The 22,548-nt window shown below is 33.0% G+C and overlaps 4 protein-coding genes across 4 annotated transcripts; all 4 read right to left on the bottom strand.

Annotated features, from left to right (window-relative positions):
- Positions 1-483: 483 nt before the first annotated feature.
- On the bottom strand, positions 484-2,362 carry LOC114720590 (60S ribosomal protein L34). The gene is made up of 4 exons (XM_028906250.1): positions 2,212-2,362; positions 1,990-2,069; positions 916-1,025; positions 484-829 (listed from the first exon to the last, which is right to left on the bottom strand). Exons 1-4 carry the CDS (start codon positions 2,288-2,290, stop codon positions 736-738), a joined length of 363 nt encoding a protein of 120 aa, XP_028762083.1. The 5' UTR covers positions 2,291-2,362; the 3' UTR covers positions 484-735.
- An 897-nt stretch (positions 2,363-3,259) lies between these two features.
- On the bottom strand, positions 3,260-6,513 carry LOC114720595 (uncharacterized). The gene is made up of 4 exons (XM_028906253.1): positions 5,646-6,513; positions 4,637-5,014; positions 3,621-3,859; positions 3,260-3,517 (listed from the first exon to the last, which is right to left on the bottom strand). Exons 1-4 carry the CDS (start codon positions 6,310-6,312, stop codon positions 3,260-3,262), a joined length of 1,542 nt encoding a protein of 513 aa, XP_028762086.1. The 5' UTR covers positions 6,313-6,513.
- Positions 6,492-7,949, bottom strand: LOC114720588 (sodium/potassium/calcium exchanger 1-like). The gene is made up of 2 exons (XM_028906249.1): positions 7,582-7,949; positions 6,492-7,500 (listed from the first exon to the last, which is right to left on the bottom strand). Exons 1-2 carry the CDS (start codon positions 7,749-7,751, stop codon positions 6,510-6,512), a joined length of 1,161 nt encoding a protein of 386 aa, XP_028762082.1. The 5' UTR covers positions 7,752-7,949; the 3' UTR covers positions 6,492-6,509.
- An 11,096-nt stretch (positions 7,950-19,045) lies between these two features.
- On the bottom strand, positions 19,046-20,471 carry LOC114720597 (zinc-finger homeodomain protein 11-like). The gene has a single exon (XM_028906255.1). It carries the CDS (start codon positions 20,271-20,273, stop codon positions 19,239-19,241), a length of 1,035 nt encoding a protein of 344 aa, XP_028762088.1. The 5' UTR covers positions 20,274-20,471; the 3' UTR covers positions 19,046-19,238.
- Between the last annotated feature and the right edge of the window lie 2,077 nt (positions 20,472-22,548).

Below are 22,548 nucleotides of genomic sequence, written 5' to 3'. Positions count from 1 at the left end.
GAATTAATGTGCTCCATTTCTCTCGACATCCTCATGATCCTGTGGCAGTCCTCTTCATGACCTCAACCTTAAAAGCACTAATCGAAGACCAACCAATGAGAAAACTCATCTCAAATCACTAGCGTACGAAAACTCCATAAACTTGCAGGCCCCATTTCTTACATAAGATTCCTAAGCATGGGATTCTCAACAATCCGTGCCATAAACCTCGTTTCTTAATCTTTAGCTTTTAGGTGAGTTACAATAGCTATAGGTTATCAAAGTGAGGCTAATTACTAAATTTGAGACTCCATTGTAACTCGTAAACAGAGACATTCATATGGAATTGATAATGACCAGAGTAACTTGATTGTTCATATCAGTAACTTCATTTGCAACATCCAGTAATTTTTGTGGATAAAGCACAATATGGCGTCATGTGATGCATATGATGGACCCCATCTGGCAGTTTTTCGTGTTGTAACTTGTAGCATCAGTAATTTGAATGAAACCCACGATTCACATTATTTACTAACTAATGAGGAACTAGCAAGATAAAAACAAGATAGAACTAAGAGGAAACTGAGACAAAACTGTATCATAATGGAGTTGTCGACAAAGTTAATCGCACTAGAATGAGTCCAAACGTGCCAAAGAAACACAATTCCCACATAGGAACGACTCCAAGAAAATATCGTGATTTCTGTAATCACCCAAACCTAATAATCCTCAAAAGATCCCGGTCTTTGCCCATACTTAACCCTTCAAGGACTGCTTTTCCTTGGCCTTCTGAATCTTCAACACCTTTTTCACAATCTTTTGCTCTTCAACCAAGAAAGCTCGGATGATCCTGCGGGGCCAAAGAGCAATGTCTAGATACCAATTGACAAAATGATGAAACAACCTCTTAAAGCCCTAGAAAGTAGCAGAACAAACCTTTCTCTGACGGCACCTCCAGACAAAACCCCGCCGTATGCACGGTTTACAGTCCTTCGGTTTCTAGGTAACCTCGATCTCTTGTATTCAGCAGGCCTCAAGTGGGGAATCTGCAATAGTTATCAAGCAGAAATTACAGCACTAACCTAACGAATCGAAAGAAACATTGTCCTCAAGATAGATAAATTCTATCAAATATGGCTCAAACCAAGTAGAAAGTAATAACTAGAGCATACAAATGTGCCTTGAGAATGTTTAGAATTAAACAATCACAAATAAAAATCAGATAAGAAACCATGATCAAGAATTTAGAAAGGAAATCAGGAATGCAAATGTAAAATCTGCAGATGATACTGATATTCAAATACAAACATGCGGAAAAGCCTGAGATAAACTAATCAAACAATTATCAGTCTCCCAACTAAACGTAAGACATCCAACAACGACAAGCACATAATAGACACCATGTCTCCTGTTCATGAATATGGGAAATCGACACAAATTAGCACCATTCCTGTTCCCACTGTAATAAGCGTTAACTCTCAAGAGTGGAATAGTACAGACAATGGAAAGTGGTGAAACGAACCCAGATCAAATTTCCAGTATTGTGAAGCCCAAGTAAACCTTCAGAATCAATTCACTAAAGCAGTTACCCGTTAAACATAAATCCATTTTTCACCATGTTTGATCAACATTTCACAGCATGAATTCATCTGACCCCGTTAAAACACCAATACTTGTCGATGTAAACCAACGTAAGAATACAAACTATAAACTATGAAACCAACTGTTTTTAAGGGTAGTAGCTTCAGTAAGGGATTCACACATTGAATACGAACTGTTGAGACATGGATAGTACATTTGAAGGTAACAGGTAAGTCACGAGATTGTATTAACCCATTGCCAGGAAGTAGCAGAAGAAAACAAACACTCAGCAGCCTAAACTTAGAAAACATTGTCTCCCGACTCTAAAAACCCACCAATATCAAAACACGAAAAATAAATTAAAATTGCATCTTTTTAAGCCCAACAAATTAAAATAAGCGTCTAGGGGGGGAAAAACAAACGGCATACCCCTTGAATCCTCTTGCCTGTTACAGGGCACTTAGGCCCGCTTGCCCTCTTCTTAGTACTCTGATAAACGAGCTTACCACCTACATTTCCAGCCATCAAACAGAAAAATCTTAAGAACAGGCAACCTTAAGTAGTTCAATGTCGGGAATCAAGAGTCTAGCACCTTCATATCATTGATCAATAATTTAAACCAGCTGGGACAGAGAAAGAAGAAATCTTTACCTGGGGTTTTGACAACCCTATGTTGGTTGGATTTGGTAGCATAGCTGTGACGTTTTCGATATGTGAGACGCTGCACCATCTTGAGCAACCTCCGCCTGCTTCTTGCTTAGGGTTTTTGACGAGAAGGCAGCAGCAAAGAGAGGGCGAGCATTCGTGCCGCATAGATGTATAAAAGGGTAATGTCCATTCATGCCCTAAATCTAACGGCCCGAAGTGTTTCACCAGAAATGGACGACTAGAGATTATGGAATGCAGTAGTATATAATAAATTTAAAAATTTATATACCAATATTGATCATAAATTGTTTTTTATAAAAATAAACCGATATTGTTTTTGAAAAAAAGATTTTCATCATTTGTTTTGATAATTTACTAGGACTTTGATTCAGAAAATATTTACATCAAGTTTCTTATATTCTAATTCTTCAAAGATATGTGCCCTATTTTTTAAATATCATCATTTAATTATAATTTACATAAAAAATATGATACAGGGACATGTGTGATTAAAAAATTCAACGTAATGAATATAAAGAATTTAAATTAAGTATTTTATTTTTCTTTTGATTCAAATAAGATTTTTCTTATAATCAAGTAGTATAAAATTATGAAAAGTCTTTAATAAATAAAAAGACTAAGATTCAATCCCATTTATAATTTCAAGGTATTAATGTTTGCTCCCTACCCATGAAAAAGAACATGTTTTCTTTTGGGGGGGCTTCCCAGCAGCAAATTTATAAAATTTCCAGCCTCATCAGGCTTTAGTTAAATAATAGTATTAGTTTAGTATTTATGTTAGTCATGTCTTGAATTAGAAACTTTCACAAAACGTGACATCTATCCACATCCACATTGTTTATATTTCTCTAATGCAAGAGGAATTGAAGGGCTATGAGTAATAAATTTTTAGTCCATTATAAGTTTAACATGATAGGACAGGATAACTATGTGTTAAAGAAGCTAGCCAGAAACAATTAGTATGTTATGTATGATGTATATGACTATATCATTATGTGTGTGAAAAAAGTGTACATGTACATGAAGTGGATCAGAAAGGAAAGAGCAAAAAAGAGGGATCCACATGGACTTTTCTGTCAACAAATGAAATCCTATTTAACTTATCATTACACCAAATTAACTGATCTTTGCTCAACCTTGACATGCTCAGAACCCTTGAAATCAACTTCAACTGAACCTGAGCCATCATCTGCTCAACATCCAGCTCCACTTTATCTTCACTCTGCTTCTGCAGCTTCCTCACTATGCAATTCCCACTCCTAACTATGTCCTTCAGCCTCTTCTCCTTCTGTCATCAGCCAAAAACAAACAACACAGTCAACATTACATATGCATAGAACAAGAATCTGGATTTTAAGGTTGTAGGGTTGTTTTTCTTTGTTTTGTCAAACCTTGTGCAGGTGGGTTTGAATGTCTGTGAGAAGATGATAAGTGGCAGGGTCTTTGAGATGAGTTGGTTTGGTTTGGTGAGGAACTTTAAAGAAGGTGTTGGCATTAATCTCGTGCTTGTCGGCTCTGGCAAACTTGCAGAAGATGTAAATGGATTCTCTGATGATTTCTGCTAACTTTTCGCTTGAAACAGTGTCTTCTTCATCCTTGGTCATCATGTTCTTGTCCTTCATGCTATCATCTGCACAATCAAAGCTCTCGTTTTAGAAATTAGAACCCAAATGGAAATGGATTTGTCCTAATACAGCTCAAGCTTAGCTTTGGGCCTAAATTCAGGCCCAAATTTTAATTTTAGTTTTTTAATCCACCTTTTTCAGAAGACAGGTAATGTGAGGCCCACAGAAACTGTAAATATGTGCGGTTAATAAAAGTAGTTTTAAAAAAATTATCAAAATTTAAAAGATAAAATAAATTAAAATCCTATATTTAGTATTAAAACAAGTCTCCTAACTAGTTATATTTAGTATTAAAATAAATCTTCTAACTAGTTTCTAAATTTAAGACTAGATAAGGGGCAGTATTATATGTGGACCTGTTGATTGCGACCTTGTTTGACATCACTTTTAAAATTACTTATTACTTATAAGCACATTTTATATAAATTGAGACAAAACTCTTTTCATATATTTATAATTGAAAAGTCACTTGTAAGTCATTTTAAACAGGCACTACTTGTTATAATTTTTTTTTTTTTGCTATCCCTTATTGTAATCATTAAAGTTTGCTCAATGGACAAATCATGACATAAATGTAATCATCATTAAAAAAAAAGGAAAGAAAAAGTCTGCCACTCATTTTTCCAAAAAGTAATTAAAAAACTACGCTTCAAATATTGAAAATTAAAATTAAAATTTGTTGAAAACCCACTCATTTTTTAAAAGGAAAGACTTAATTTTTTTAAAAAAATTATTAAATATTAAGAAACTTCAAAATTAAAAACTCCGCAATTTTTACTAACCTTGAATTGGAGGAACTTGGAGGAGGTTCCGAATGACACAACGGTTCCTTACATAATTGTGAATCCGGGGTCCTTGAAAAGGCTCATTCTCAATGAACCTCTGCATCAGAACTTGGAACAGTTGAAATTCTCCGGCCACCACATTGTACCGGCGAACGCATTCGCTGTCGTACTGTTTCAACTCTATCGCTTTCTTGTACTCCCAACACAGAACCTCCCACGACAAGCAAACCTGCCCCACATAAACCACCTCCAACTCCTCCACCAAACTCACCACTGCCTCCGACGACTTCTTCTTCTTCTTCTGATCTTGGCGTGACCATAATAAATTCTTCAAAATCATAGGCTTCGCACTTGGATCTTTCAATTGTCGTAGACCTGCACGTTGACCCCCAAAGTGAGTGCAAGAAGATCCACTTTTGATAAGGAATTTGGTTTCTTTGACACTTTCTCTTTAATTTCTTTCATTGCGTTTTAATATTTAGAGTTCAAACCCAACTTGGTCAAAAGCTGAGGTTCCTTCCATAGAACTTTATTGGATACTTGTATTCTAGAAACCAGTGAAGTCGACATTGGTATTTTATTTTGTGTAAAAGTAAGCCCATGAGAAAAGGAAAAAAAGAAGAAAGATTGGCGGAACATGTGTTTTTAAAATATGAAAAATAAAAGGGAAAAAAGGAAGCTTCTGATATAGACTTGTCCCTGGTTATGAATAGATTTATGTGTACAGAACTAACAACTATGATGACTACAAAATTGGTAGATACCCACTTTGTATGTACCTCAAAAGACAACGTTTATCTTTCTTACATAATGATAACGTGTGAAAACTTGGAGAAATTTGAGAAAGTAGCATAAGACGAGTTTCCTGTTTCAAACACTTACTGTTCTCATCTTTGAAGAAGTTTTTCCAGAAAATAGAAAAGACCCAAATATCTAAGATATGTTAATCCAAGATGAAATAATAACCGAAAGTTTAACAAAGAAAACAGGGTAGTTTGGTTGTTACCTAGAGCATGCATGGTTTGGTAGTTCAAGATATCAAGCTTCCTCATCTTCTCTTCGTAGGTCTTGTGAACTTTCTGGATTTCTCTGATATGATCCTTGAATTCCAGTTTCTCTTCAATCCTCAGTGGCTTTAGATCTTGGGCCATTTTTGGGGACTCACTAACTTCTTGTCCTCCATCTTCTTCTTCGTCCTCTAAGATTGTAGGAAGCCCTCCTTGTCTCGCATTTCTCATTTCCAGTTTCATTTGTTGTACCAATTCATCATCATCCCATTCAAAATCATCCTGATCATCATCTTCTTCAGAGTCTAACTCACCCCATTTCTTCTCTTCATCCTTTGAAACTTCCTTTTCATCTTCATTTTCGGCTTTCCCAGGTGCTAATTCTATGAATTCATCTATGGCTCTTAGCTTTTGCATCAGCTTGAGGGTCTCAGGCTCCAATTCTCCAAGACCTTTTTGATATGCTAGAAAATCGTATGTGATTAAATCGTCAGTTTTGTCACTGTTGCCCCATATGAGACCACTTGAGCTTGACGATTCTGATTCTGAATCAGACTCGAATGAATTGTCATAGAAATCCAAATCATCTTCATCAGATGAATCTCTCCCTCGAAAGACGTCACTTTTCAAGCTAAATTGATCAGAACTGGAATGACCATGGAACATCCTCTGTTCTTGAATGGATCCCTCTTCTTCTTCTTCTTCTTCAAGAACATGGTCGTCTTCTGATTTGGTCTCAGAAATTCCTGCTTCCGAAACATTTGGACTTGCATGAACACTTGGAAAACTCTGCTCTTGGGCAGATTCTCTCTGTGATTCTTCTTGGAAAACTGGTTGGTTTTCTGATTGAAGCTCTGAAATTTCTACTTCAGAGCCATCTGGGGATAGATGAAATTCTCCAAACCTCTGTTCTCCAGTAGATTTTTCATCCTCTGATTTGAGCTCTGAAATTTCTCTCTCCGCTTCTTCTTGAAAAACTGGTTCGTGCTTCGATTTGAGGTCTGAAATTTCCACTTGAGAGCCACCTGGAGAAGGATGAAATTCTCCAAAACTCTGTGCTCCGGCAGATTTTTTTTCTCTGATTTGAGCTCTGAGATTTCAGTGTCGGAAACATATGGACCCACAAAAAATTCGCGAAAACTAAATGTCATAGCTGTTGTTGGTTCTTCTACGAACCCAATAATGCCCCTTCCTGACACGTATTCAAACTTATTAGTGATCAAAGCAGGTCTCTCTGTTTCTTCATCTTCTTCATCCCTCTCCATCTCTTCACCCTCCATTAAAGCAGACTTGCGTGTTTCGTCTCTGTCTTCCCCTCCGCCTCCTCCTCCTCCCCTTTTCTTACTATTTTCATGGTCAAAGTCATCCTCCATGGTAACAGAGCTCTCTGTCTTTTCTTCTACTCTTCTCATACTATTTTCATGAACCTCGGAGCTTCCCTCCATGAGAACAGATCTCTCTGCTACTTCTTCCTCGTTTTTCACACCACCATCATAAAATTCTGAGTTAGTTTTCGTGTTGGCATCCGATTCCTTTTCTCCCTCTTCATTCATGGAAGCAGGGATGTCTTCTTCTTCTTCTTCTGCCTCCTCCTCCTCTCCTGTGCTTCTACTGTCTTCAAAATTATCCGAGTCTGTATTTTCTGAAACAGAACTCACTGTTCCTTCATCTCCACTTTCTTTTTCATTGAGGGCCTCCATTAGAGCAGAGCTGCCCATTTCTGTTTCTTCACCATCTGCGTTGACATATTCGTTACTCTGAAACAGGAAATTGATCAGCTCGTCTCTGAACTCATCAATCCGAGAATCCTCAGGTTGATCGGAAAGCTCATTTTTCCCATCTGCCTTTTGAACTCTGAAATCCAAAAAAGAAAACCAATAAGCTAAATAATTCATCAAGAACGTCAATAAAACCAGATCAGAAAACACATCAAACCTGGAAACAAACCGGAGAATCAACCCATACGAGTAAAGGACACAATTGCAGATGAAAACTCCAAGAGAAGTGACAGCCCAGAGCATGTTTCCAGGGACAAAATTATTAGCAAAACGTGCTTTGATGGAATCAAAGTGGGATATAAGCAGGGACAGGTTCTTGGAACCCATCAGTGATCAAAAGCCAATCAAATCAGATTCTGTTGGGTTCCCGAGAAAATTCTGAGCCAAGGGAATTAAAAGGTTGAAAGGAGAACATGGGGGAGGAAAATTAAGTTTGCATTCAAAAGAACATTCATTTCAATGGGGGAAGTGGAATTAGGCCACTTGCAGACAAGGAAATCTGTGAGTGCAAGAACTTGGCATAATTTCATGTTGGACCAAAAGGAGGGGCGAGATTGTGGGAGAAGATTGAGCGTGTATTTGTACATGCCCCAGAAAGCAACGTGCGGAGTTTTCCCTTTTTCTTATTAAAGATGAAAAATGAAAGGAGGAAGGGAATTTACGGTACAAACCCGGTCTCACGGCCCGCTTGACACGTTTCACTTCTCGGGAGGCCGGGAGGTGAAATATCGAAGAAGAAATATCAAAATATCCTCGTAATCTCTCCGGAAGTTAAAAAACAACGAAATAACTGTTTGAAAATTTTATTCGTTAACCAAACTCAATGCAATTCATCTTCAAATGATACAATTTTTTGATACGTGAATACTACCTTCGGTTTTAAATATAAAAACTAGTTAACTAGTTTGAGTAGTTTAAATAAATAAGTTAAATTAATTATTTGTATTAAATAAGTATTGTCTTTTCTAAAATATTCTTACTAATCAAGTTTATAGGTTAGAACTACCATTATTAGAAAAACCATCTTAGAAAAAAATAGATAAATATGAGAGACAAAGTGGATTAGCATCTTATATTTATAACTAAAATAAAAATTAAACAAGATCTTATATTGAGAACCGAAGATAGTATTATATTCTTAACTAAATATAAATGTTGTCTAAATGAAAATCACGTGCACAAGGCTAAAATATCATGTTACACAAAAGCTGGAAAAAATTGTGCTCGTTGAAAATAAGTTGTATCCTCTTAAGTTTAACCAATGAAACCTTCAAACAATTACACCTAACCATTTTTTTCAAAAGAAATGCGTATAATATAATAAACACACGAGAAAGATGGGGGAAAGGAACAGAAAGTAAGCCATTCTATGCAAAATAAAATTATATGCTAATTTATTAGTGGATTAATTAAGTATGATGAAAAGATATAAGCATGATTCAGTAATGATAATGATGATATGCATACAATGAATTTCGGGTAATAAATTAGCTTTCTATTTTCATCCAGGTAAATTAAAATGGGGCCATGTGTTTGATTCTATGAGGATGCGTTTTTAATTATTTGAAAGGGCAACACTCGACTGAATTCATACAATTTTTGTATTTATTTTGAATTATTGTTTTCCCAACTCTGCCTAATTTCTCTTTTTTTTCCCTTCTCTTTTGTTCATTGTTGACCCACCATATTGTGTTTGGTCGAGTGGACAGGAATGCAACAAATGGGGACTACACCATTTAATTACTCGTTCTATAAGAGACATTTAGAGAATATCTCCAGGTCAAAAAGAATTTAGAGAATATCTCAAATTTTCTTTGTTAATTTCTCATTTGGTACCATTTAATTACCTGTATTAACATATTTTTTATCACACAACTTTCGAAGCATTTTCTCTACCAAATTTTTTTTCTTCTGTTAGTGACAATCCTCTTTAGGGTACTATTGAATATTAAATTGTAGGTACATTTTTCAATGACAAAAAAAATCAATTATTTTTGTACACCGCTGGGAAACATATTACTTATTTAGTCCTATTTATAAAATATTTTCAGTATATTTCATATAAATAAAAAAATCTTAAATTATATTAACTATCTATTAAACTATAACAACTTTCTAATATTATTCCTATTTAATATATACACCTTTAAAAAAACTATTTATACTACAATAAATATAGGATAAAATAGTACATTCATACTAAAAATTTAATAAAATAATTTATAACTATGATAAAAAAAATTTATCTGTCTCTCTTATAAACAGAACCAGTAGAGTATTTTCAAAAATATAGAACAAAAAATCATGGTTCTTTAATTTCCCTAGACTGTACGTGGGCGGCGGGGGACCATATGAAGAGTAAAGATTTTGCCAAACTTGGGGGAAATTCATGCTTAACTTTTTAATTAAGCATGTGAGTGGTGTAGGCACAGAAACACATGCAACAGTGCAAAGAGGAAACACAACGAACTTCATAATCACTTTCCGTGAATTGTTAATAGAATAGTATATACCCCATATTCATTTGGGCGTTTTCCCAATTTTTTCACATAAGGAGATATACGTAAATATATAATATGAGGAATTTGTAAATAATATATCTCCGATCTTTAATATAAAACTTAATTGTTAAGTTAATTTTAGTCTTAAATGTAAGATCTATTTCTCATATTTATTTATTTTTTAAAATTATCTCTGTTGATACTCTTTCAATCGTAATTAAGTAAAAAAGGAGGAGAAATATTAAGAAAGATGATTATAATATTTTAGAAAAAATGTGTGATATTTTATAATTAACTAAATTGCCTAACTTTCTTAATTTAACCGAATTATTAAATAGGTATAATATTACAAACTAAAAAAATATTATGATTTACTATAGAATGTACTATTTTGTGTATTGGAAAAATGGAAGGTGAGGAGCAAGTAGAGGAAGAAAAGGTGGGAGTGATGTGAGTGATGAGGAATTAGAACTTGGAAAATGGTATACCACCTAAACTGCAAAGCGCAACTAAACCAAGGCGATGTGATGTGATTGTGGCGAAGTGGTTTCAGAATTAGAATCACATTTTTGCCACTTGGAATAATATAAGAGAAAGGCACAGAATGATAATAAGGCTGCAAATGATTGCATTAATGACGCGCACACACTCAAGTCCTCAATAATTTTTTTTTTCAAAAAAAAAAAAGAATGACTTATAAATTAAATTGGAAAAATTAGCTAAACGAATATGTTTGAGAAGTTTATTGATGATAGTGCAACTCATTTTCAACTGCATGCACCACATCGTCAAACTGTACATAAATATCTCCCGTTTTTAAAAATTACACATAATTAATTAAAGATAAGTTGACATGGAAAAAACTAAAATTACAGAGTCCATTTGCCCACACTTTTAACCAATTTTTCTCATTAAATTTGAGTCGGCCGACTGTCAATGTAAGAGTTTCGACAGATAAGACATTTATGATTACAACAGTCTAAATTGATATTTTTTTTCTTTATTTTTTTAAATTATTTTTTCGGAAACCAAATTATCATTGATTAATTAATTAATTGACTCAATTATAACTCAAATGTCATTCTCTAATCTCCACACGAAAAGAAAGGCTTAAGAGTGAATCTAACAAAGGGAATGACACGGACGGTCGGTGCATGTCGGCTTCCGTCACGCCAAGCCTCTCTGGTCGGTTGTTTTCAATGGCGGCGTCACTCTCCGCCATTTTCTAATCACTTCATTGTCACTCATTTTACCTTATAAACACATGCCTTTTCATTCTTCTTGCGTCCCTAATCACGCCTCTCTGATCCCCCCCTTAATGCAAAACGTATTTAGTGGTCCCCAGTTTAGATATTCTATGATTTTTTTTAATGTACTGGAATAACATATACTCCCTCCAATCTTAATTATAAACTTTAAATAACTAATTTGAAAATAATAAATAGGTCACAAATATATTTTTATTTTGAAATATGCACTTATAAAAAATGAGAAAAAAGATGAAAAAGAAATTGTGAAAAAATGTAATAAAAAATATTTTGACAAGGAGAGAGAATCAAAATTAAGAATAAAATTAAAAATATACATTAAATGTTAAGACGGACGCCAAATGAAAGCTTAGAAAATGGATTGTACTCTTTCTTAAATTTGAAACTTATAAATAAGATCCGAAAGAGTATTGGTTTCCGATCATCCTGCCTATCACTCTCCACTCTTTCTAATCACTTGATTATCATCTCTAATTTTCACCTTAAAACCGTGCTTCTTGCTGCTAATCACGCCCCTGATTTTTTTCCTCTTCCATGTGAAACGGATTTAGTTGTTAGCACCTTTATTCCCCCCCCCCCCCCCCACGTGTTCAGTGTTCACCATAGCTTTTATACACACACCCTCTCTCTCTCATCTTTATTACAAGTACATAATGACAATTTTATATAAATTAACGAAATTAGTTAAAATTATTTACTTTTTATTAAATTTTTAAATCATCCTAAATAAAAGGCACTAGTTAGAATAGTTTGTTTAATTGGTCACAAAATTTTATAATTATTTAAGGATATCAGGTGAAAAAAAGTAACACTTTAAATAGAATAGTCTTATTGTGTGAAGTCCCATGAAGTCGTGCCAGTGACAAACTTTCATTTCCTTGGATACGAATTGGCTCAAATCAAATGGTTTCACCTTCAAAACCCAAATAATTGAATTTCATAATAGCATCTTTTATTTTAGAATCCTCATATAAATTCGAGCTTTTTTGGTATCAACACCCGTAATTTTACGAAAGGCCTACCCCTAGATCTTTCTTACTTGGTCTATAAGTCCTAATTTTTCCCAAATGAGCTCATACATAGCTTCCTAGTATTGGATTTCGGAGATATTGGCACACATATAATAATTCGGTCTTGATATCAAAATAGATTAAGCCAATTTAAGCGGATTTATCTTAAGATTGTATGTCTTCACTTGACTATCTGATTAGTGAAGGTGAAATCTTTCTTCAAATGATTTGATACTAAGCCCAATATTAACGTCTGACACTATGTCAGAAACTTCTTCATTCAATCGCACCTTGCACCTTTTATGGACCTGTTTGACATAGCAGTGAAAATCTTCTATAAACACGTCTCACGTAAGTTAAGACAAAATTCCTCTCACATACTTGTTTTGTATTACGTAAATCACTATTGAAAAACAACTTATAAACTGTTCTAAACAGGTCCATAAAAGGGCGAATGTATGTTTTATAACAATAGGAGCCAAAGTGGGCAGAGGTGTGGGTTCTTTTCCCCATTTGGGGGGGTTTCACTTGGCCTAATGATAATTTAAAAAAAAAAAAAGAATATACGCTACTGCTATTAAAACAAAAAAATAATTAAAATATATAAAATAATTAAATCCAATCTAGACTATCCAAATTGTAATGAGTACTTCATACTTATTATTATGATGAGTATTGAATGTGCTCTCTTTTTTTAATTTTAAAAAAAGAGCGTTATGGTTTAATTTGAAGGGTTAATATAATTTCTAGTCCCTCAACTTTGTCTTCATTTTAATTTTGGTTCTTCAAATTTCAAATCACAAGTTTTGATCACCCAAAGGGCAAAGTGATCCAAATTTTTATTGAATTATAAAAATTAATGTTGTAAATGAAAGAAAATTTGAAGAACCAAAAACTATAGTTTAAAATTTGATTAACAAAAATCAAAATGAGAACTAATTTAAAAAACTAAAATTTGTATTAACCCTAATTTGAATTTTGAAATAGTAAGGGGAATAGGAGTAATGGAAGTTAAAACGTCCAATAATAAAAAAAATGGTACAATAACTTTTAAAAAACAAAGAGCATGAAGTTAGATGCCATAAATAAAAGTCAATGCAGGACGAATATTTACATGCATCCACATATAATGGCCTCCCGCTAGATGACATCTCCATTCCATTTTTCCATCGCTTTCTCAGACTCCTTTTTTAAATCCTTTTATGTTAAATAATTTAGGTAGTATTTTAATGAGAAAATCAGAAAAAAAATCCTTAAAAATTAAAAAAAATTTATAAATAAGAACCCATTATAATATTAATATGAGTTTTGACAAAAACAACAATTTTTGTAAACAGGTTCTCATATACAATTTTTTAATTTTTAAGGTCTTTTTTACTATTTTCTATATTTTAATTTATAATTCATCATGTACTTTAATTTATTTCTTAGTAATTGTTTCGGTTAGATCTTAAATTTTGAGGAAGAACAATTTATTCAATAATTTAAAGAATAGGTGTATTAAATGTTTGAAGAGTACGCAGATGAGGACATTATGGGAACTTTCTGAATAATGTTGGAATATAATGAGAAACCTGACTGTTTCTTGTTCTGACTCTTTCTTTGTTGAGAAGTCAAGACTCAGAGTCACTCTGACGCGCCTTATGTGCTCCGTTGGGAGGGTCAAAGGTTTCATTTGTACGTTATGACTTATGACTAGGAACTGAGGATATATACACACACTCTTTCCATTCTTAATATAAGATCTAACTGTTGAGTTGATTTTGATCCTAAATATAAGACTCATTTCTCATACTTATCAATTTTTTCTAAATTACCCTTATAGATACTTCTTCAACCATAATCAAATAGATGAGGAAGATGGGGTATTAAAAAATATGATTATGGTATTTTAGGAAAAATATGTTACATTTCTTATAATTAACTAACTTACATAACTTCCTTAATCTAATCAAATTAGTTAAATGAGTCTTATATTAAGAACAGAAAAAATATTTATTTGGAAGTATTTGCAAATTAGTCATATGTACTTGGAATTTTTTAAGTCACAAATATTGTCCTATTAAAAATAATCTTATTCAAAATGTTATTAAGCACTACATATAAGCATATCTCTTAATAAAATTTCAATTTTGATTCCTCGTATTGTAAGAAATTGACTAATTTTATTAAACCTAACTGTCATTAGTTACTGGGAATTTTTAATGTCATTCTAACAATTAAAAAGTTGACGTTCACTATTAAGATTCGTAATGGTATTATGGCAAGAATGACTTGCTATCTTTTTATCACTGCTCTAAATGCTCAGAGCTCCATTGTGAATAAGAATAATATCCCACCAATCACGAAGTTCACAAGAATTCTTCCTTCTTTTTTCAAATATCTGTTCATGGGCCTAAAGCCGGCCCAAGAGGATTGGATTTGGGCTTGTATTTTACTTTACATTGCATGGACCGTCACGCCCATGGCGTTGCTTAAACTACATTATTTTATGATCCATTTTTAATGGAGGCCATTCTTCATCAAACACTCATCGATCCGTTCAGAAGTCCATCTGCAATGCACGATCTGACCCCAAAAAAGGTCGTTATTATAATACTATCTTCCCTCACATCTGCTTCAACTAGTCATGAGTCACGACTTGAGCATCCAACAAGGCATTTAAGTTTTTTTCCCCCCTTTCTAAACACAGATGGCTTTATATTGGAGATAATCCTTTTTGATGTACTGTCAAACAATAAATATAGACATTTCATTCAGCGAGAATTCAAACATTGATTCGTTATATTTTAAGAGACTAGTCATTCCTACTAGATTCAAATCATATTGATGCAAGGTATCTAAGTTTCAAATAGTAGTCAATATAACATCACACATGGCAATCATGTCATACCTAGTACCTGTATGTCATTTAGAAAGGGTCCAGTCCGAGATTACCTATGGGACTTTTAGGTCCCATTTGGTACAAAACATTAAAAATAAAGGATTGAGATTGCAATTGAAAAAAATCATTAAAACAATATTTAACACAAGTAATTGCATATTATATGGGATTAGGCAAACCTATAGAGGTGGGATTGTGGAATACTATTTCCTCTCATGGTATTCTCCAATCCCACATATATGAGTTTGACTAATCCCATATAACAAGTAATCTCTTATTTTAAACACTCTTTTAATAAATTTTCTCAATTACAATCCAAATCTCAATATTTCATTTTCAATGCTTCATATCAAACACAACCTTAAGGTCCAACGACTAGAAAATCAGTAAAGAATGGGAAAAAAATAATAGAATATTGGAGAGAATATCTAGATTTCAATTGTTACACTGAAGACTCAATGTTGCTATTTATACATGTTGAGAGTGCAATAGAGTCTTAAGCACGCATATTCATTTTGGTTAAGTGGCATCATTCTTTTAGAGAGCACGGTTCTGTGTTGGAGATCCTGTGGTGATTACTGATTATTGTCTCAATACTAATGCCTACAGGGGAAATTTGTCAAAAATGGCCAAACTAGTATAGGCCTAAAAGGTTCTATTATCCATTTTTGTTGCAACTCTATTAACTCTTCTATTCAAATAATCTTTCATTGCATAGAGGTTTGATAAGTTTGGCATATACTAATTAATCAATCCTTCGAAACACTTTCTTTTCTCTACTTTTGTAAGGTTGATTCTAATTTATACTTGCTTATAGTATATGGGATCCCAAGGATGCATTACATTCATTTCATAACTGCGTCATATTATATTCTTCTTGTGTTAAATATAAGACATATTTTATAGTATAAATTATACTGTAAAATAAATTTTATATTTAGTATGATGAGAATACTTTTTTTTTTCCACAGGAAAAATCAAAATCGTGATCTCTTTCCCCACAAAAGATGACAGACAATTATGTCTACGTTGATAGGTATCATTGCTAATAATTGGAAGTATGGAGCTATGTGCAATGCATTGGCCAACTTTAAAAGAAAATATTGTATTGATTTTGAATAATTAATTATATAAATTTAGAACAATTAATTTTGTAATAAATAAAAAGCTTAAATGAGTTAAAATGAACAAATTTATTAATAAGAAATTTAAATTTTATCCACACCCTTAATTATCTTTTTAAATACATCTAACATCTTAAAAATATTTTTTTAGGACTTCAAAGCGAGAATCAACCTTAATCTTAATAAGAATAAAAATAAGCTTTAATGTTTTTAAAAGGTAAAAACAACAAAGAAAAGCTTGAAATATTAAATTAGTTACAGCTTGGTAGGAGTCAGTGGGGTCCATCATAAAGCTGCAAGGGTTCAACAATCTCAAAAACGCCATGCAGAGGTCCATCTCACCAGATGATTTTAAATCAAAACAGAAAAAAGGGGTCCAATATAATGCAATAAAATAAGCCATGTGGCTCCCTATCCAGAGACATTATTATTACTACTACTATTATTATTAGGGGGATTAAACTGACTTAGGCCATTAATTAATTGATTGTTAATTAGAGACTTATGAAGTGGCTTTTGGCTGTAGCATCCCGTAGGGGTTATGATTAGCAGTTTAAGAAAACAACAAAACTTGCCGCTGCAATGAACCAAACCCAATTGGGAAAGTTGGCTGATTATGAGTCTAATAAGCCTTTCCACTAATCACCATGATCATTAAAGCTAAGCACCATGCTTGCCTTTTAAGCAAGTTTTACTACCCTCTAATCATACTTCATTAATCACATCATTTTTTATTTTTGTTTTTTATATTATCATCTGACTAATTAGTTTCAGATTCGTGGCTTCTCCTCTCTATAAAAATATATTATTTTTATTTTTATTTATGTCTAAAACAAAACTCAAACGTGCTTAGTATTAGTCATTGTGCAGGTGTTAACGTTGTTAACATAGCAAAATTAAATACTTAATTAAGATGGAATGTATGGGTATCGGGTACCCACAAAATACTTTTTTCTCTTCAATAAAAACAATAAAATAATGAATATTATTCTTAAAAATCTGAACATATTTTGGTTAAAAGAATATATATGTATTTAAACTGCGATTTTCTTTTATTTTACATATTTTGATAACACAGCCTTCGATATAAAACATCAATTAGTTAAGCCAATTTAATTTATAACAAAACACTCACACACATAATTTGCTCTGAAGTAATTAATGAAATGATTTTAGACATACGATATATTTAGATCAAGTTTCTTATATTTGTTATGTCAAATTTTTTAATCGCACATGGACATATATCTTATTTATAAAAATATTAGTATAAATTTATATGAAACAAAAAATGACACATGACCATGTATGATTGGAGAATTTGATATAATGAACAGGGAGAATGATAAAAAGAAACAAGTTCAAAATTACTAAATCTTAAATCAGGTTTGATAATAACACTTTATTTGATGTTAATAATACTGAATTTGCAAATGACAGAAATTTGTTATTGACATTCCTTATTTAATATTTACAAATTTTTAATTTTTTGGGGTCATTTTCTCGAATGAATATAAGGAACTTTACTAAAAAAATTTCTGTAGGAAAAAGTCCAAAGAATGACAATTAAAAACCATACCTATTTTTTTGTTTAACCATCTAAGGAACATCTTAGGAAAAGGGCATTTAATCACGATAAAAAAAAAAAAAAGGCTTAGTATATGTTTACAAATCAATGACTGTTTTGACCAAAGTAATTAACTGGGAAATCATTAAATATAAGTATTTTTTTAAAAAAACTTTTAAAATTATTATAGAATTAACAACTACAGTACGTGTTATAAAAAGAGGTAGATGCTATAGGTACAGATTAATATAGTTCAGACTACCAATTCATTCCAACAAGCGTTTTATATATTGGACACTTATTATCTTGGGGGTAATTTTTTCCGGTAAATTTTTTTTAGCCATTTGTGGTTGTCGTTGATTCCAATTTACCATTATCAATATTATTTGGTTGCCAAAAGGGAGAAAAATTTTGGATGTTACCTGTAAATTAAATATTCGAAGTTGGTGAACTTACAACTAAATAATACCCCCTCCACTCCTATATATAAGTTTCAAATAATCGAATCATATTTGATGAATTAGTAACTAAAATTAGTTAAAAATAATAAACATATTAGAAATGTATTTTTTTCCCAAATTTATAAGAGTCAATAAATGAAAAAAAGATAAAAGAGAAGATATGATGGCAATATTAATGAAAGAGGGGAGTACTAAATAAAGTCAACTAAAAACAAAATAAAAATAATAATAAATGCTTGGATATATTCAAAAATAAATTTTATAATTTGGACTAGACGCTCTCCAAAAAAATAAAACTTATATACAAGACCGAGAGATTATAATGATTCTTCGCCCGCATAAAAAAAAAAAAAAAAGTTGTTCAGTGAAAGTATTTACCGAAAATATTTGATGTTAAACAACTGAAGTTCTATGTAGGTTAGGTTAATCGTTCAAAGCAGCAAATTGTTTTAAGAAAACCAAGGAGGTCCACTGAAAATAACTGAGTAATTCATAAATTCATCATTAATTAAGAAGAGTAAGATGGTGAGAGAGAGGCTTGGTTCATGCAATGTTCACCAAACTCATCAATGGCATTATCTCCAGACACGTTAATTCTGCAAAAGTTGCCTCATCCCCATTAATGTATAGCGACAGAATTTGCAGAGACATATCCTCACAAGTTCCACCGCAAGATCAATTCCTCATCGATCATACTTGGCCACACAGGTATGGGCATTCTGGGAGGTGCATGCGCTAATTAATTTATTAAATTCCATATATATATATATATCATCAATTAATTAATAATATCCTGTTGATCGAATGAGACGGCGGCGGCGAGAGATCTCACAAGCTACGCTAGAGGAGGAAGATGAATCAAATGGAAGATCTCTGGAAATTATATTAATTAAGATTTTCAGAAGCTGTTCTTATGAACAGAGTGATCATTAAACATTAAGAAAAACTAGATCTTGCTAGCTCGCCATGGCCTTGGGATTACCAGAAAGATGAAGATGATCAAGAAGACGACGACCCATTAACCGAGACTTGAAGATTGATGCAGCTGTCTTCATTCCTGTGATCATTATCGTCGTTAATATCACAATCAAACCCGCCGCCGCCACCTCGATTATTACCAGCTGAACAGTCATCACCTTCGTTGATTTTCTCAGTCTGGGTATTCCCAATTTCTGATTTTTTCTTGAAAGTGTTCTTGTTGTTGTGCATCCAAACCTTGAACACTCCTCTTGAAACCCCAACCTCATTGCAGAAATCTTGGACCATTCTATCTTCTCCTTTCTGCATTCTCCAACCCAATTTCTCAGAGAACTGAAACATCTTCTCCTTCTGCTCTTGGCTGAATTTCGTCCTGTGCCTCTTTCTCCCGCCTGGGCTCTCTTTCTCCGTCGTCTTCATCGCCGAATAATTCATGAAGCTCCGATGCTGTTCATCGGACGGAGCAGAATAAACGTTCCCGAGCGCCATCAGCATATGCGGTGCCGATGTGTGGTACGAAGAAGGAGGGAAATGCGAGACCGGTGGCGGCGACGGGCTTGATAACGGGCTCGGACTGGCGCTGCTCGGGCTTGAGCTGGGGCTCATGCTTGGGCTAGTGCTCGGGCTTAATCCCCGGGGAGCTACCTGTGGCGGCGGCGGCGGCGGAAGCGGAGGATAGAAGCAGCTTAGGAAGTTGGGGCTGGAGTGATGATGCTCTTGGGGGTCACGGCGGTGGAAGTTGCGGTGGCAACCACACGCGGCGCATTTGAGAGAGCGGGGGTCACTGGGGTTGGAGGATGATGAAGGCATGAACTCGCCGCAACCGTCAAGCGCATGACCGCCGATGGTGGCGGCGTGGTTCTTGAGGCATTCCTTGTAGGAAACCACCGCGGGCGGCGGGGGATGAGGCGAAGGGTGGTGGCGCTTGTGGGAGCCGTTGGCGAAAGACGGAGACTTGGCGGGGTGGGTAGGCGGTGGGGTTGGAGCATGGAGAGCATCAAAGTGGGCGGTGGCGGTGACGGCTGATGAGGCGGTGGTGATGGGTGCCAAATCCATATCTGAGAAGAAAGGATAAAACAGGGAATTGAAGGAGATGAGAGGGAGGGCTTAGGGTTTAGAGGAAGGCTAAAACATTGTTTGGGGGAGAAGAATGGCAAGAGAGAGAAGCGGTAATGAGAAAGGAAAAGGTTAATGGTTATGGTGGTGATGAAGCAAACAACGTGAAGGTGATGATGACTGTTATAATGTCAAGTCAAGACAAACTTTGAGGTTTTGAATCCAACTGGGAGCAGACAGGCTTCCACAGATGTACAATTTATTTATATATATATATATATATAGATATCTTTCTATATATATAGATATAAAATCTTTGTAATAAAAAGGTCTGGTTAAAATTAAATGCTACTATTAAATACTACTACTTAATACCCACGCAAAAGCAGTCTCTCAATTAATTTAGGTCTGAGTTTACCATGCCTATTTATTTATTTATATACTCATCTAATCCTATTCATATATTTAACGTTGATAATTTTTTTTATTTTTAATATGATTTTTTATTTAATTTATGTATAATTTTATTATTTATTTATTGTTCTTAAATTTTAACCTCTCATTAATATCTGTATACATATTAAATAAAGATAAAATAAGAAATTTATTCAATTTTAGGACACATTAATGAGATTTTAAGTTTTGAAAAAAATAAAATCTTTTTATATGCTTGCATCAATTCCACACACACACACATATCTGTGTTTTTCTCTCTTCATTAAGTATTTGTATGAGAGTCGAACACGTCATTTCATGCTTCAATAAGATTTAAGAAAGTGTCAGCTAAAGAGCTCTCGGAAAAAATATTCAATATCAGCTTTAATTCGATACATATATGCTTTTCTCTTTTAATTAAGTACTTGTATGAAAGTAGAGCAAGTTATGTCATGCTTAAATAAGATTTAAGAATGCTGGTCAATAAATAAATAAATAAATAAATAAGATTTAAGAAAATGTCACTTAAGTAAAAGGGCTCCAAAAAAAAGAGTCCAATCTCAACTTTAATTCAATACATATATGCTTATCTTTTTTTTTTTTTTTAATAAGTATCTTCACAAGAGTCGAACACGTCAATTCATGCTTAAACAAGATTTAAGAAAGTGTCACTTAAGTTAAAGGGCAATCTCAATTTTAATTTAATACATATATGCTTTTCTCTTTTAATTAAACACTTGTATGAAAATTGAACACGTCATTTCATGTTTAAACAAGATTTAAGAAAGTATTAAATGTAACATGAGCCAAACCGTTATGATGAAAAGTATCCAATCTCAAGTATAAAATTAATGGGGATCGGAGGAACGTATCAAAATACAGAAGTCCATAAGTATGTTTTAGAGGGCAATAATCAATTATTTTGAGCCTCCCCACAATGGTGAGCTTTATTTTCAATGTGTGGGCAGTAAATGGTGCGGAAAATATTAGGTGGGATTCAATTCATTAGGAAGGTGAGTGATTCACATGATGAATGGATAGAATTTTTGATGAAATACTTTAATTTTTTTTTTAACCAAAGACAAAATGATATACGTGATAAAATACTTAACATTCTCACGTAAGAAAACAAACTTTAATTATAGATAACAATAATATTAAAGGAAGAGAAATTATGAATAAGGGTAAGTATTTCTTGCCAAGTGGTGTTGAGGACAGAGGAGTCATTAAAAAGAAGCTGAAGAAATCTCTTTTGAACACAATAAACTTAATAAATACTTTAATTTTATATTTAATACATTCAGTCATAAAAATTTCCAAGATGTATGTATACGCATATGATTTAAATAAATATGAGTTCTTAAAAAATTTATAAAATATACGTGAGTCACAATAAAATATGATACTAGTATATCAACTCGCAATTCTATTTCTATAGGAAACTCACTTTACTTGTATCCCTTCACGTATAATAAAGAATATATTAATTGATAAAAAATTTTGTTACATTTTCCTATTAAATTAAGAGTATTTTTTATTGTATTTAATAGAAATAAAAATTGAAAATGTCATTAATTACTTTAAAAGTAACTCACAGCAGAAACAAATTTATCTCTAATAACTGACTTACATATATATAGGAACAGAGTACCATATTCCGTCCTTAAATAATTTAATTAGATTTAAAAAGTTAGATAAGTGAATTAATTATTAAAAATATGACTTTTTTTTAAAAATACCATACCTATTTTCATTAATATCCTTCTTCTCTCTCCTATTTGATTATCATTGAAAAAATATTAATATAAATAATTTTAAAAAAATTAATAAATATAAAAAA

The sequence above is a fragment of the Neltuma alba genome, unplaced genomic scaffold (genome assembly GCF_004799145.2).
Source record: "Neltuma alba isolate B1F8T4 unplaced genomic scaffold, ASM479914v2 tig00011990_pilon, whole genome shotgun sequence".
Taxonomy (NCBI): domain Eukaryota; kingdom Viridiplantae; phylum Streptophyta; class Magnoliopsida; order Fabales; family Fabaceae; genus Neltuma; species Neltuma alba.
The sequence above is the reverse complement of the archived record's forward strand: the minus strand, read 5'-3'. Positions and strand labels throughout refer to the sequence as shown.